At 43.5% G+C, this 16,927-nt stretch overlaps 1 protein-coding gene across 3 annotated transcripts in view; it reads right to left on the reverse strand.

Moving 5' to 3' along the window:
* The window catches only part of LOC137421169 (uncharacterized), a 31,271-nt gene that overhangs the window by 3,014 nt on the left and 11,330 nt on the right, over positions 1-16,927 (reverse strand). For all 3 annotated transcript variants that reach the window (XM_078771830.1, XM_078771831.1, XM_068106953.2), the window contains exons 2-4: positions 7,845-7,933; positions 6,987-7,074; positions 420-572 (exon numbers count right to left, since the gene is read on the reverse strand). In XM_078771830.1, coding sequence (XP_078627956.1) covers positions 420-572; positions 6,987-7,074; positions 7,845-7,851 — 248 coding nt within the window. In that variant the 5' untranslated portion in view covers positions 7,852-7,933. The remainder of the gene's footprint in view (positions 1-419; positions 573-6,986; positions 7,075-7,844; positions 7,934-16,927) is intronic.

Raw genomic sequence — 16,927 nt, forward strand, 5'->3', positions numbered from 1 at the left:
TGTTCTTTGTTTAACTTTTCCCCCATCCCCCCTTCCTCCCATCCACCATCATCTCCCTCTCTCTCTCCTCTCCCCCTCTTTCTCTCTCGTCTGCTTCCCCTTCTCCCTTTGATGACTTGAAGTCACATTTTGCATTCCGTGGATGTTCCGCAGGTATCTGCTAGTAAGGTTATAAGACATACCATTGGAATTAAAAAAAGATTTTAAAAACTTTTATTGTTTTAAATATAAATTTCCTTTCAAGGACAAATTGTGATGAACACAGGACATGACATCTGAACCTGGGGTCACAGCATCATGAAGTTGGTCATCATAAACGAGTGAGCAGTAGTTTTGGTTATAATGTCCATTTTCACAATTACAGTTATGCAGAAAAAAGGAAAACATATCAAGTTGTGTAATGGATATCAATGGAATACCTGCAACGGTTATAGGCACAAAGCAGGAAACCAAGGGTGAGGATGAGGGCAGCAATAAGAAGGGCAGCCAATACTCCATGTTGGCTTACTGTTGTGTTCGTGATATGAAGTTGCAGTGTCTGGCAACGGTCACCTTCAAATCCATCCCTGCATCTATCAGGCAGCAACAAATATGGCTGAGCAGAATTTTATTTGCTTTGAGACACGAACAAGCTTGGTTATAGAATACAGTAATCGGTAAACAGCTAAGTTCAGTACTTAGTTAAACAACCGTTGGTTGTGGCTCCACAATGTTGGGCCACAACCAACAAACAGGGTACACACATCTTCAAAGTGACGCTTTTTCCAAGCTGTATGTTGGATTCAACAGAGGCAGGAGAAATGTGTCTTCCAAGCGCAAACTATCGACAAAGAGATCAATCACCCAATATGAAGGTGGAGGATTCAATGCCCCACAGTTTACACAGTTACAGCAGCAATATCACCAATGACAATGTTAAAGGTCACATTTAGGAATCATCTTGGTGGGTTACACCAAGCACCAATCATCAGACAGTTTCTGTTCATTGATCGTGGAATCCCCATAGTTTGGTCATTTCTTCACAATGATCCTGGTGGATGGGTGCAACTGTTGGAATGTGCCACTAAGTACCTCCTAATTTTCCTCCCAATGATTTTCCTTCCTGCTTACAATCCACAAATCCCACAAATGTCAATTCAATTCTACAAATTTCAGAAAATTAATTTATAATACAAAACTAGATTATCTTGGTTGGATATATGTCTGCCCCCCCTGAGTTCATACTTGGTGGAAGCACCTTTGACAGCAATTACAGCTGTGAGTCTGTTGGGATTGGCCTCTACCAAATTTGCACACTTTGATTGGGCAATATTTTGCCCATTCGTCTGTATAAAACTGTTCAAGCTCAGTCAAGTTGTGTGGGGAGCGTTGATGGACAGCAATCTTCAGGTCCTGTCACAGATTTTCAATTGGATTTACGTCAGGGCTCTGACTGGGCCACTCAAGGACATTTATCTTTTTGTTCCTTAGCCACTCCAGTGTAGCTTTTGCTGTGTGTTTCGGGTCGTTGTCATGCTGAAAGGTGAACTTCCGTCCCAATCTCCGCTTTCTTATAGAGGGCAGCAGGTTTTCCTCTTGGATTTTTCTGTATTTTGCTCCATACATTTTCCCTTTTATCCTGACAAGTACCCAGACCCTGCTGATGAGAAACATCCCCATAACATGATGCTGCCACCACCATGCTTCACAGTAGGGATGGTGTTCTTTGGGTGATGTGGTGTGTTGGGTTTGCACCAAACGTAACGTTTTGCATTTAGGCCACAAAGTTCCATCTTGGTTTCATCAAACCACAAAACTTTTTGCCACATGGCTTCAGAATCTCCGCATTGTTTTTTTTGCACACCTCAAACGGGACGCAATGTGGGCTTTTATGAGTAATGGCTTCCTTCTTGCCACCCTACCGTACAGGCCAGACTTGTGGAGTGCTTGGGATATTGTTGTCACATGCACACATTTACTAGTCTTTGCCATAAAGGCCTGTAGCTCTTTCAAGGTTGACATTGGCCTCTTGGTGACCTCCTCCTTGCTTGGTCATCCAGGTTGGAGGGACGACCTGATCTAGGCAGGGTCTTGGTGGTATAATACGCCTTTCACTTCTTAATTATTTGTTGACTGCTTTCCAAGGGATATTGAAGGCCTTTGAAATATTTTTATACCCAACCCCTGATCTGTGCCTTTCCACAACTTTATCCCGGAAATCTTTTGAAAGCTCCTTGGTGCTCATGGTTGAGTCTTTGCTGTGAAATGCACTACCCAGCAGAGGAAACCTCCAGGAACAGCTGATTACCTCCACCACCAAAGGTGGATGGATGTTATGTTTTCACCTCTGTCTGTTTGTTTGTCCATTTGTCCGTTTGTTTGTGAACAAGACATCTCAAAAAGTTGTGGACGGGTTCGGATGAAATTTGGCAGAGATGTAGCATATGTGACAAGTACGAAATGATTAGAGTTTGGTGAAGATCCTGATTCAGCTACTAGAATTTTAAAAGCGATTCTTCACCATTGGGAGATGGGGCCAAAAACGATACATAGCAGGATATCTCAAAATGTTGTGGATGGATGTTTTTGATTAAATGTGATTCTGTATTGTGATTTTCTGGTCTACTCTGGGATACAAAACGTAAACTGTTCACCTGGTGGAGGTATGCTCTCTATTGAGTGCCGTTCTAGTTTTATTATGAAATAATCCGAATCACTACAATTTAACACAGGTGCAAGCCTATCAACTTGGTGTGTGTTTTTGACGGTGATTGGTTACACCTGAGCTAATTTATATTTGCTATTATAAAGGAGGCAGAAGTGTTGGACACCTATCCAACCAAGATATTCTCGTTTTGTATTTTAAATTAATTCTTCTGAAATTTGTAAAATTTGTTTTTCATTCGGGTGTTGTGGGTTCCGGGATGTAAATAAAGGTGGAAAAGTCTGATTTAATGCATTTTGATAAGGTAATAAAAGGAGATAAATTTGAAAGGGGGTGTAGACTTTCCATAGGCATTGTTGGGATACGACATAGGACGAATAAATATGATGAGACAAGGGATTTTTTTTTGGGGGGGGGATACAGAATCGAGGCTCGTGTAAGAGTTAACACATTAAACATGAAAACATGCACAGGCACATAAAACATACAATGAAGGGAGCGGGAGACAAGAGGGGGAAAGAGGGAAGCACACAAGCACAACAACAGTCGAAACAGGGACGTCGGTAGATCTGTGGAAGGGGGAGGAGGGAGGGTAACACAGTATAATGCAAATGAACACGACTAGAAGTTGGGGATTGAAAGAGGCGGATTTGGGGCGTTTTAATGGGGGTATAAAAGATCAAGGTTTTGGATGGGGAAAGATAAGAGATGGTGGTGAACAGCTGTTTTAAAGACCTGGAGGGAGGAGAGGGATTGAAGAGAGTGAGGGAGTTTGTTCCAGAGGCGGGAGGAATGAAGGAGTGAAGATGAGCAGAGAGTCTTGAAACTGGGATTCAAGCGTTATGAGTTCCATGCTCAGATGATCTTTATATTTTATTATGATATCTATTGTATAAACTAGAGAGCATCTGAAAATGCAAAGACTGTTCGCATCCACTCTGTATTCAGATTTCTTCTTCCGTATGATAAACTCATAAACAGGACGAAAATAGTTTTTAAAATCCCAAAAAACTGACAATTGTAGGCGACATTGATCATTTGACCTCAAAAGCAATCGGCTTCAGTGACCCAATATTCAAAACTTGCTCAAATGTCGTCAATCAGATGGAAATTGACGATTTTATGCTATCTTGACCTTTGACCTTTTAATTTAAAAAAAAATCCGCTTCTAGCTTTTGATTGGTGAACAAATTCAGTGACCCAATATGCAAATTCTGAAAATTTCAGGTCAATTGGACGAAAATTGATGATTTTACGTGACGCTGACCTTTCACCTTTTGACAAAATAATTCTTAATATACCTTCTCTATATTCTCATAATAACGCTTTGTTGAAAATTTAATGACAAAAGCTCAAATGGTAAAAAGTTACGTCCCGGACAGACACACATAAGTGATTGTAAAACTCCGTTTCTCGATATGGATGGACTAACGAAATGAGACCAGGAGATGAATATTTAAAATGAATTTGAACTAATAAGGTTATTGGTGAGCTCAACTCTTGTTGGCGATCGTATCAGGTGAGGATTCGTGCCGATGTTACCGGATGGAGATGAAATGTCATTTTCCTCCATTCTCTGTCGTTGTGCCAAAGGCTGTCTGTCTTGTAGATTGTAAACAACCATTTGGAGATTAAATATGTCATGGAGTCCTTTGTGATAACCTTGAGGGGGACAAACTGCAGCATTATATTGATACGGTTTTGAGATTTGTATATATGACATCATTAAAGGTTTGCCCCCCATAGTTAGTCCACAAGCAACACGTAGGCCCACTTAGAGTATTATTTATGTCATAGTATGTGTAAGAGTAAGCCATTTCCCTAGTAATATCTGCGTTCTGCAAAGAAATGAGCTTAGGTCCTTTCATCTTTGCGCCACCCCCCAATTACATCAGTGGGCATAATTGATCCCGCGCCCCATTTGGCATCCCTCAAGTTTGTTACGCTTTGGCTACCCGCAATTTGTTACGCTTTGGCTGCCAGCAGCATCCGCTGCCCTTTGTTGGCTCGAAACTAGCCCAGTGACACGAGGTAGGCCTGAAAGGGGGAGGAGTGTGGGGTCGGGGTGTGGCAGAGTCGAGGAGCACGTCAGAGGCGGGGACGGTAAGGAGCAACAGCCAACCAGGGCTCGGAGGGCATGGCATGATAGGGCGTGGCAAGACGCGTCTAGTAAGTTCCAGAGGGTTCCAAGGGCGTGGCAATAAAACTCTTTGCGCGAGGCCCCCACCTCAGTTGAGAAGGGAGAGGCGCTTGTGAGAACTTATGCAAGAGAACTGTATTCAGAGGACCGGCGTGCACACGACAGTTTCGGGGAATTGAAGAGCACATTGTGAGTGCATATTGAACTATTCGCTTATTACGTACGCGGCCGCAGCCGCCAGTGTAACCACCTGAGCCCAGCCTACCATTCGCCCCGTGTTATCCCATGCGCGAAAACGACACGCGGAGAGCTCCTGGCCGCTGTATTCATCTTCTTCACGGTGCAAGTTGGGGACCGGAGAGTGAGCTGCCTGGACGCCATCCCTGGACGTGCTGACCTGGTCATCTGCAAACCCCGTGTGAGTGTGTCTGAGTGTGAATGGGCCTGTTTGTCCAGGGATAAGTTAAGACTGTGATTAAGACTGCACTGTGTTTTCTTCTGATTATTGTACAAAGTGTAAATAAATTCTGTTCTTCCTTTCTTCCAAATTCGACCGTTTCTGTGATTTCCATCATTGGGTAAGCGTGGCACGATTAAGAACCGCTTGGATCGGGTTTAGTCATTGATAACGGCTCGGGTCACGGGTTCGCTACCGCTCGGCGTATCCACCAACAACCGTGATTCGGGCGGGGCTTATTTCCTTGTTTCTGGGCGGCGCGAGTACTTAGGTATTAGTGATTAGTCCTATGACCCTACTTCGTGCTGTCCGGGAGGGACGTCATAGGTCCCGGGTCCCGTCGGCTAGTCAAAGACAAGGGGACTAATCCCCCCTTGGTAAGGGGAAAAGGCCGGCGCTGAGATCCGCAACAATATTATAGTGTGGAAGTATCAAAGGTACATAAACAGGTAAAATGAAGATAACTTGATCGTAATGATGTTGATAAAAGTAAAGAGGTAATTACATCGAGACACAGCACAAGTGTCATGGGTGAAATCGGCCATTTCAAGGTCGAACTTTCCTTCCTTGTTTAATCCTTTCCCCAAACTATGGGCTCAGTCAGGCTGATGGTTCCTGATTGGACTTGATGATGTTCATTACCTCCACAACCGAAGGTGGATGGACGTTATGTTTTCATCCCTGTCTGTTTGTTTGTGAACAGGATATCTCAAAGAGTTGTGGACGGATTCGGACGAGATTTGGCAGAGATGTAGCGTATGTGACGAGGACGAAATGATTACATTTTGGTGAAGATCCGGATTCGGCTACTAGAATTTTTAAAAAAGTGATTCTTCACTATTGGGAGATAAGGCCGAAAATGATACATAGCAGGATATCTCAAAAAGTTGTGGACGGATTCGGACGAAACTTGGAGGTCAGGTTGTGTGTCTGACAAGGACGATTCCATTCGATTTTGCTGGAGATCTGAATATGGATTCGGATATGATAAATATTTAATTTTTAAGTGATTCTTCACCATCGAGTGATCCGCTGAAAAGCGATATATAACATGAAAATTAGAAAAAGTTGTTGACGAATTTGAACGAAACTTGTTGGACAGGTTGTGCGTGTGAGAAGGAAAAATCGATTCAATTTTGGTGAAGATCCGGTTCCGGCTGGTATTTTTAAAGTGATTCTTCACCATTGGGAGATGGGGCCAAAAACTATACATACCAGGATATCTCACAAAGTTGTGGATGGATGGGTTTGACTAAATGTGATTTTCTGGTCTACTCTAGGATACAAAACGTAAACTGTTCACCTGGTGAAGGTATGCTCTCTACTGAGTGCCGTTCTCGTTCCAACTTAGGTTACTTGTGGTGCATGCATGATCTCTATGCTGCTGAATTTGTCACCATTTACTCCTATTCCTAATTTTATTCCTTTTCCCATTAATTTAATCGCTAAACCTCATCATCACAAATTTATAAACTTGACTCGGGAGTGGCATGAATGGGGGTGGGGATGGAGCTATGTTCATGATTTAGGAGACAATGCAAAAATCAGTTGAAATATTCAAAGCATCATGAAGCAAGTACCCAGAGCGTTACATCAAAAACTCATTCTAGACTCGCGACTACATGACCTATTGACCTCAATGTAATTGTAATTATATGAAAGCAAGTCTGGAGCTGAAAGTCGTTAGTGGCCATTTTGCCTTCGGTACAAAGCTAAAGTGCAGTGCAGCGAGCTTCTCATCTTACTTGCAGCGGAACGTTCCTTCTGGCAGCACAAAGCAATCGCCATTCATACAGAAGTGGGACGCTGCACAAGAGGTGCTGACCCATTGTTCTGCAAATGAACATTGCATACATTTTACAACTATACAAGTACTGTGCAACCGTATTATAGTGGGATCATTATCCCCTTCATAATTCCCAGCTCTCCGCAGCCTTATATGTCCCATTGGGACTAAGAGGATAAGTAAGTAATTCTCACCTTTATTATTCCCATAGATTGGAAATGTCGTGGGGCAACATGTATTAGCAATTATAACCTGATCACCTAACCCTAACCTAATCCCATACCTCATAACCCTAACCTAACCCCATACCCCATAACCCTAACCTAACCCCATAACCCTAACACCTAAACCCTAACCACTAAACCCTAACCTAACCCTAACCACTAAAGCTAACCACTAACCCTAACCATAACCACTAACCCCAACCCTAACCTAACCCCATAACCCTAACCACTAAACCCAAACCCCAACCTAACCCTAACCACTAAACCTAACCACTAACCCAAACCCCAACCTAACACTAACCCTAACCACTAACTCTAACCACTAACCCCGAACCCTAACCCTTAACCGAGTTATATATATATATATAAAAACACAGCACATTTGAATAACATGCAACAAATAAAATAAAGAAAAACAATAAATGTAAAGAGCAAATACTTTGCTGTTCCATGTTGTGTTACTTTCTGGTATTATCGGTGTTAGTCCGAAATGAGCCCCAGATATTTCTGATGTTTTTATTTTCTCCTTTTCGAAAACTTTCTGCACATTCACATTAAAATACAACAAAAGGTATAATAGCTTGTTCACTTACCTGACATGTTTCTTTTCACTCTTCCCTTGTCAACTCCTTCAGGAGCTACGGAGCCACACAGCACTGACCACAAATATTTTCAGAATTTCCTGCAAAAGCAGGAAACGTGTCACGACATTCCATATGTGGGAATGTCGCTCTCCGGGACAAGATGCAGCAGAAAAGAAAGCGAGGGGAGGTGATGGGAAGCGTGTAATTTGAACAAGTTGTGCTGTTAATAGCTGTGTGATGTCTGTGACCAGAAATGATTATCTCAAGAGAACCACAATGCCTCTTAAACATTTGAACCCACCTGACAATTTATTGTGCAATTGTTTTTTTAACCTCATGTCGTGTACCTTGTTGATGGATTGTTGTATCACACAGAAGGGAAGCCACTGAACGTGCTAAATGAACATATCCAGGTATCTTTACAACTATACATTCCAGAAGAAATCATTGTCCACAATTGTCAGCTCAAACGTGGAAGAGGTATATCAAACATATCGGGCCAAGCCTGGATCGAGTGTTGCTGAATGAAATTGTTTGATTAGTCGGTGCGAATATGAATTAAAATGGGCGCTGCGTGATTTGATCCTCCGCACAGGTAAAATCTCAGTCTCAGCATCCACTGAAACGATTGATTTCAAATTTCGCATAAACACCCCTGTATGTTGTGGTTTCATTATCATTATCATCACAAACTAAAATACACAAGTTGACGTCTGTCTGTGTCTATCCTCGACACATTCGGTCGTGACGTATCGCATATCAACCAAACTTGACAGGAGGACTAAGGGTCTCACAATGGAGGTTGTGGCGAATACGAGTGCCCGGTGTCGTGGAACGAGTGCCAGGTGTCGCGGCACGAGTGCCAGGTTTCGCGACACGAGTGCCAGGTTTCGCGACACGAGTGCCAGGTTTCGCGGCACGAGTGCCCGGTTTCGCGGCACGAGTGCCGGGTCTCGCGGCACGAGTGACGGGTCTCGCGGCACGAGTGACGGGTTCCGCGGCACGGGTGTCACCGCGGCACTCGTGCCGGGTCTCGCGGAACGAGTGCCGGGTCTCGCGGAACGAGTGCCGACTCTCGCGGCACGAGTGCCGGGTCTCGCGGCATGAGTGCCCGGTTTTCGAGTCACGAGTGCTGGGTTCCGCAGCACGGGTGTCGCAGCACGAGTGCCCGGTTTCGCGGCACGAGTGCCGGGTCTCGCGGCACGAGTGACGGGTCTCGCGGCACGAGTGACGGGTTCCGCGGCACGGGTGTCACCGCGGCACGAGTGCCGGGTCTCGCGGCACGAGTGCCCGGTTTTCGAGTCACGAGTGCTGGGTTCCGCGGCACGGGTGTCGCGGCACTCGTGCCGGGTCTCGTGGAACGAGTGCCGGGTCTCGCGGAACGAGTGCCGACTCTCGCGGCACGAGTGCCGGGTCTCGCGGCACGAGTGCCCGGTTTTCGAGTCATGAGTGCCGGTTTCCGCGGCACGGGTGTCGCGGCACGAGTGCCGGGTCTCGCGGCACGAGTGCACGGTTCCGCGGCACGGGTGTCGCGGCACGAGTGACGGGTGTCGCGGCACGAGTGACGGGTGTCGCGGCACGAGTGACGGGTGTCGTGGCACGAGTGACGGGTGTCGCGGCACGAGTGACGGGTGTCGCGGCACGAGTGACGGGTGTCGCGGCACGAGTGACGGGTGCCGCGGCACGAGTGACGGGTTCGAATACTCAGCCTCTCTGTTAATACCTCCCTCACTGTCACCTCTTTCAACCTCCACACCTTCATTCTTGGTTGGTACTTCACCCGCCAAGCTCTCCTCGCACCTTTCACCATTATGTCACAAACAACCAAGTGGTGCTGTGAAACAGCCTCCTCCCCCGGGATCACCTTTGTGTCCCGGAGGTGCCCCCTATCTCGCCTACGCACCATCAGGTAGTCAATGGTTGTCGTCGACCCACCTGACGTGTATGTAACAAGCTTATTATCCGCTTTCTGGAACTGAGTATGACAAATCAACAAATCAGCTCCATCAGCAAACTCCAAAATCCTTTCACCTTCTCCATTCCTCTCACCATATACGTAACCCCCATGAACTCCCTCAAAACCGTCCATACTCCTTCCCACATGTCCATTTAGGTCTCCTCCTACCACAACAACGTCCTCATCTTTCACGTTTTCCATCAGCTTCTCTATCGCACACCAGAACCTGTCCTTCTCTTCATCGCTCCGACAGACCTGCGGAGCATATCCCGAGATGACGATATCTCCACGACTGATCAATGCATATCCACAATTCTGATCAATGCATCTCCACGATTCTGATCAATGCCTCTCCACAACTCTGATCAATGCCTCTCCACAACTCTGATCAATGCATCTCCACAATTCTGATCAATGCATATCCACAACTCTGATCAATGCATATCCACAACTCTGATCAATGCATATCCACAACTCTTATCAATGCATATCCACAACTCCTATCAATGCATATCCACAACTCTTATCAATGCATATCCACAACTCTGATCAATGCATCTCCACAACTCTTGTCAATCCATATCCACAACTCTTATCAATGCATATCCACAACTCTGATCAATGCATCTCCACAACTCTTGTCAATCCATATCCACAACTCTTATCAATGCATATCCACAACTCTGATCAATGCATCTCCACAACTCTTGTCAATCCATATCCACAACTCTGATCAATGCATCTCCACAACTCTTGTCAATCCAGATCCACAACTCTGATCAATGCATCTCCACAGCTCTTGTCAATCCATATCCACAACTCTGATCAATGCATATCCACAACTCTTGTCAATCCATATCCACAACTCTGATCAATGCATCTCCACAACTCTTGTCAATCCATATCCACAACTCTGATCAATGCATCTCCACAACTCTTGTCAATCCATATCCACAACTCTGATCAATGCATCTCCACAACTCTTGTCAATCCATATCCACAACTCTGATCAATGCATCTCCACAACTCTTGTCAATCCATATCCACAACTCTGATCAATGCATATCCACGACTCTGATCAATGCATATCCACGACTCTGATCAATGCATCTCCACAACTCTTGTCAATCCATATCCACAACTCTGATCAATGCATCTCCACAACTCTTGTCAATCCATATCCACAACTCTGATCAATGCATATCCACGACTCTGATCAATGCATATCCACAACTCTGATCAATGCATATCCACAACTCTGATCAATGCATATTCACGACTCTGATCAATGCATATCCACAACTCTGATCAATGCATATCCACAACTCTGATCAATGCATATCCACAACTCTGATCAATGCATATCCACGACTCTGATCAATGCAGCTTGTAAACAATTTCAAAATTGCCATGCTGCTGATAAATTAATAATTGAATTGCAGCATGCTAAGGGAAATGACTGGAGAGGCAAGAAACAAGTATTTGGTGTGAGGATGCCAAGTGCACTTTTCAGACTGGCGGATGTGTCCAGTGAGCTGATAGTGCAGTGAATTGGCTATCAATTTATCAAACTGGATTACAGGAAGTGAAGTGAAATGAAACTGGACAGGAAGTGTGCGACGCAGACAGAGAAAAGCAGTGCAATGCAACGCCAACCACGTAGAGTTGTGACAGCCGAGTTGTGCAGCCAAAATTAGGTGAAAGTAGGAAGGAAGAGGGAAAAGATGTCTGCACAACTATCAGTTGTTACAGTCTTGTGATGTCATGAAAATACCATCAACTTCCGTTAAGATGGACCTCCTCTAGCCATCCAATCATCCATCATGGGTAAAGACCCCCGTAAAATATGTAAAATCTTATTATAATGGAGCAAATGTATATGGTTATGTATGTATGTATATTTGTGACCAAAACGTCTTCTTCTTCTCCTTCTTCCAATATATATATATATATATATATATAATTATTTTTTTTATATAATAGATAAACGTATATTATGGTGTTTGTGTTTGTTTATTTGTGACCAAAACGTCTTCTTCTTCAAAAAAAATTAACACCCAAAACAGTCCGTGAAATCTTAATTACGTACTGTTGGAATATACCTTTTGACCCTTTAGACTGCTGAGACCACTTAGACCTTTGACCTTTTGGAATATACCTTTTGACCCTTTAGACTGCTGAGACCACTTAGACCTTTGACGACCCTTTAAGTCCCACAAGACCCTTAAGACCACCAAGACCCCTGAAGACACAAAATACCCTTAAAGACCCGGAAGACCCAAATGGACCTAAAGGCCCAAAACACCCAGAAGACCCAAAACACCCAGAAGACCCAAAACACCCAGAAGACCCAAAACACTCCGAAGACCCAAAACACTCCGAAGACCCAAAACACCCCGAAGACCCAAAACACCCTGAAGACTCAAAACACCCCGAAGACCCAAAACACCCCGAAGACCCAAAACACCCCAAAGACCCAAAATATCCTGAAGACCTGAAACACCCTGAAGATCCAAAAGACCCTGAAGACCCAAAAGACCCTTAAATACTCTGAAGAACCAAAATACCTCAAAGACCCTTAAAGACCCAGAGGAACCAAAAGACCATTCAGACCCAAAAGCCCCTGAAGACCCCAGAAACCCCAAAACCCTTAAAGGCCCAGAGGGCCCAAAAGACCCCAAAGACCCAAATGGCCCCGAAAACCCAAAATACCCTGAAGGCCCAAAAGACCTTGAAGACCCAATTTTGGCCGCTCTCCCCACCATCCCCCCATCATCATCCACCCCATCCCCACTCCACCATTCCCCCACTTCCCCCCACGATCCCCAATCCACCATCACCACCACTAACCCCCACTCACCATTCCCACCATCCCTCACTCCCTGAGAAAGCAGACATGGTCAAAGATGCCTATCCCTCTGAAACGACGTGTGGTGAGGCACGCTGAGCATGCCAAGTCACTCTAGTATAATCAAAACACATGGTCTGTTAAGCCGTGAGGCCGTGTGACTATATATCTATTAATTACGTAGTTTTAACGTCGGTTGCATCCTGACTATTAATTATGTACGTCAATTAATTATGTACTGTTGGAATATACATTTTGACCCGTTAGACTGCTGAGAACCCTTAGACCTTTGAAGACCCTTTAAGTTCCCCAAGATTCTTAAGACCACCAAGACCCTTGAAGACCCAAAATACCTGAAAGACCCAAAGGACCCAAAATACACAAAGACCCCAAAGACCATTAAAGACCCCAAAGACCTGTAAGATGCTTTCGACCCATTACAGCAGTTTGGACCCTTGACCATTTAGAGCTTTACACCACTTGTATCTTTTAGGATTACAAATAAATTATAGATAAATAATATCACCAATATTACAAATAAATTTGTACCAAAGAAATGTTTGTATTATAATTGGTGTAAATCATGACAATGCAGCAACTCAAGTTCAATCATTATCCTCAGTTAATACAAACCCGTGCCTCTGCAGCGACGTTCGTTGAGTCGAGCGTAGCGTGCCGATCCACGCTGGTACATCGAATAGTCCCTTACAGCCAAGTCCTTCATAACTGAAATTGACTGTGATTTAGTTTTTATATTAGTGCTGTACCGAAAGTCACTCAGCGCTGGTATCAAATTGACCTGAAATTTTAAGAATTTGCATACTCGATATTGGGTCACAGAATTGGTTCACCAATCAAAAGCTAGAAGCTGATTTATTTTTTTCGATTTAAAGGCGAAGGCTGCTGCATGAAATCATCATCATCTTTTTACCTCCGCCACCAAAGGTGGATGGAGGTTATGTTTTCACCCCTGTCTGTTTGTCCGTTTGTTTGTTTGTTCGATTTTGCAAGTATATTGGTCGGTTGCATTTGTTGTTCTGTCTGTCTGTCCGTTTGTCTGTCTGTCTGTTTGTTTGTCACCGGCCTACAGGTCACAATTCTAAACCGATCGTCACAAAACGTCACCAAGTTGTATAGGTCGTCCTAATTGAGAAGCCTATTGATTTTGAGGTCAAAGGTCAAAAGTCATCTGGAGGTCAAATTTCTAAAATCGCCATTTTAAATCCGATTGACTTGAAAATTGAATAGCATTTGTATATTGAGTCACTAAATTAGGAAATGAACTATTTTGAGGTCAAAAGGTCAGAGGTCAACTCAAGGTCGAACTTCCAAAATCATCAATTTAAATCTGAAAAACCGTCAATTTTCATCCGATTGAATTGACAATTGAACAGCATTTGCACATTGAGTCACTAAATAGGGAAACCAACTATTTTTGAGGTCAACAGGTCAAAGGTCAACGCAAGGTCAAATTTGCATACTATTTTTAGGTCAAAGGTCAACTCGAGGTCGAACTTCCAAAATCATCAATTTAAATCTGAAAAACCGTCAATTTTCATCCGATTGAATTGACAATTGAACAGCATTTGCACATTGAGTCACTAAATATGGAAACCAACTATTTTTGAGGTCAAAAGGTCAAAGGTCAACTCGAGGTCAAACTTCCAAAATCATCAATTTTCTTCTGAAAAAGCAGCAATTTTCATCTGATTGACTTGAAAATAGAACAGCATTTGCATATTGCCTCACTGAATTGGAAAACCAACTATTTTTTTAGGACAAAAGGTCAAAGGTCAACTCAAGGTCAAACTTCCAAAATCATGAATTTTCATCTGAAAAACCATCAATTTTTGTCCAATTGACTTGAAAATTGGACAGCATTTGTATAGTGCTTCAATTATTTTTGGGAAACCAACTATTTTTGAGGTCAAAAGGTCGAAGGTCAACTCAAGGTCAAACTTCTAAAACCATCAGTCTTCATCTGAAAAATCGTCACTTTTCATCCTGTTGACCCGAGCTTTGATCAACATCGTCAATTTTAATCTTGATGAAATGGATAATTTGCTGTATCAATGGAAAACTTTTGGGATGATGTCTTCTTGTTTGTTTGTGAACAAAATACCTCAAAGTTCTGGACGGATTCGGACGAAATTTGGCAGGGATGTAGCGTATGTGACAAGGACGAAATGATTGGATTTTGGTGAAGATCCGGATTTGGATCCAGCTACAAGAATTTTTGAAGTGATTCTTCACCATTGGGAGATAGGGTCAAAAACGATACACAGCAGGATATCTCAAAAAGTTGTGGACGGATTTGGACAAAACTTGGTAGATCAGAAGGTGTCTGACAAGGACGATTCGATTCGATTTTGGTGAAGATCTGAATATGGATTCGGATAAAATAATTATTTAATTGTAAGTGATTCTCCACCATTGGGAGATAGGGAGTCGGGGCCAAAAACATACATAGCAGGATATCTCAAAAAGTTAAGGATGGATTTGGACAAAACATGTTGGACAAGTTGTGTGTGACAAGGAAGAATCGGTTCGATTTTGGTGAAGATCCGGATCCAGCGAGTATAATTTATTAAGTGATTCTACACCATTGAGTGATATGGCCAACCAGGCGGAGGTTTGCTCTCTACTGAGTGACGTTCTAGTTACCCTTGCCAGAGGAGAGGGTATTGCATTTGAGTTCGTTTGTTTGTTTGACTGTTTGTCCGCACAGAATAAATATGATTTTCTCTGCAACCGTTGGTTCGATTGACAGGAAATTTTAACCATAGGTGCAACGACACCTGTGCAATTTTTTAATGATAGTTATGACGTCATAGGTCACGTGGTTCTGCCGCCATCTTGGAAAAATCGAAAAAATTTGCACCTCTTTCTCTCCGAAAGTGCTGAATAGAAAAAATTGAGACATGGCTCATTGTAAAGAACTCTCCATGGAGAATAAAACATGTTAATGATGATGTCATAGGTGCCTCCATTATGACGACATAATTCGACAAGTACAAAACTTCATCCGATCAAGATGAAATTTATTGAGCATCATGTAGGCATAAATTGGTGGAGAAAAATAAAAATGATGATGCCATCGGTCACGTGGTTCGGCTGCCATATTTGTTTTAACACAAAAGCCTTAAAAAAACACTGACAATACATCCTGGTGAGGGTTTGCAATCTCTGATTGCTCTTTTACTTGTTTTTAACTGTTTTTTGTTATTTTGAGCATACGGAAGAAGAAGATGTCCGAATACAAAGGGACGTGGCCGGGCTTTGCATTTTCAGATGCTTTCTAGTTACTTGTGTTTTTAGAAGCGGCCTTGGAGAAACATGATTAGCTATCTTAACACAAATATAAACGGATTAACACGGATTTCGCCCAAAGCAGAAACGCGCTTGGGGTGGGGGGTTGAAGTCACTATGACCTCCATCATGTGACCCTTAGTCCACCTGTCAAGTCTGGTTGGGATTGGAGAAGTAACGGCTGAATGTATCGCGGTCAAACATACAGACAGATGCCAAATTGCGTATTTTAGTATGATGTCTCTCAATGTGTGAAACACAATAATACAAGTTCAAAGAAATGCCACAGGCAAAATGTTGGCAAATATTTCTCGTGAATCATGTACAATGAATGAAACAAGAAAACTGCGGCTCTGCAGGTAAACAACAAAGAAGACAATCAATGAAGTGAGCTCACGTGAGTGACGGAAACTTGCTAAATTAGGCATATTCGCTCATTTTGTTGGAAACTTTTAACTCAGATCAGGGCTGATCAGTGCCATCCCTCTGGACAGATCTCGTGCTTTCGATACAGTCTGGCATCCCACCTTACTCTCCAAACTCTCTGCCTATGGCATCCAAGGCCAACTCCACACATTGCTGCCTGACTTCCTCTACTCGCGTAGCCAACGTGTGGCTCAGCAGAATCCTTTCATCTCCTCTCCCTGTCAAGGCTGGAGTGCCCCAAGACTGTTTTTGGCCCAATCCAATTCCTGAACTGTATCAATGATCTCTCTGACTTTCTGGAAAATCCTCTATCTATTTTCTGGTGGCTTCCCCCTTTGCCGTGTCCATTCCTCATCCTTCAGGGAGATAGGCTGCAGACACTTCCCTCTCTTCAGACCTTGAAAAAAGAACAAGATGGTCATAACTCTTGGAATATGTCTTTCAATCCTGACAAATCTCACGCCATCACTATCTCTCACCGTAAGGACCATCTGGCAAACCCTCCTATCTACTTTCTTTAAAATCCTCTTGAGGGTCTTACTCATTACTCAA

This window comes from Myxine glutinosa, chromosome 2 (genome assembly GCF_964187855.1).
Source record: "Myxine glutinosa chromosome 2, kmMyxGlut1.1, whole genome shotgun sequence".
Classification (NCBI taxonomy): Eukaryota; Metazoa; Chordata; class Myxini; order Myxiniformes; family Myxinidae; genus Myxine; species Myxine glutinosa.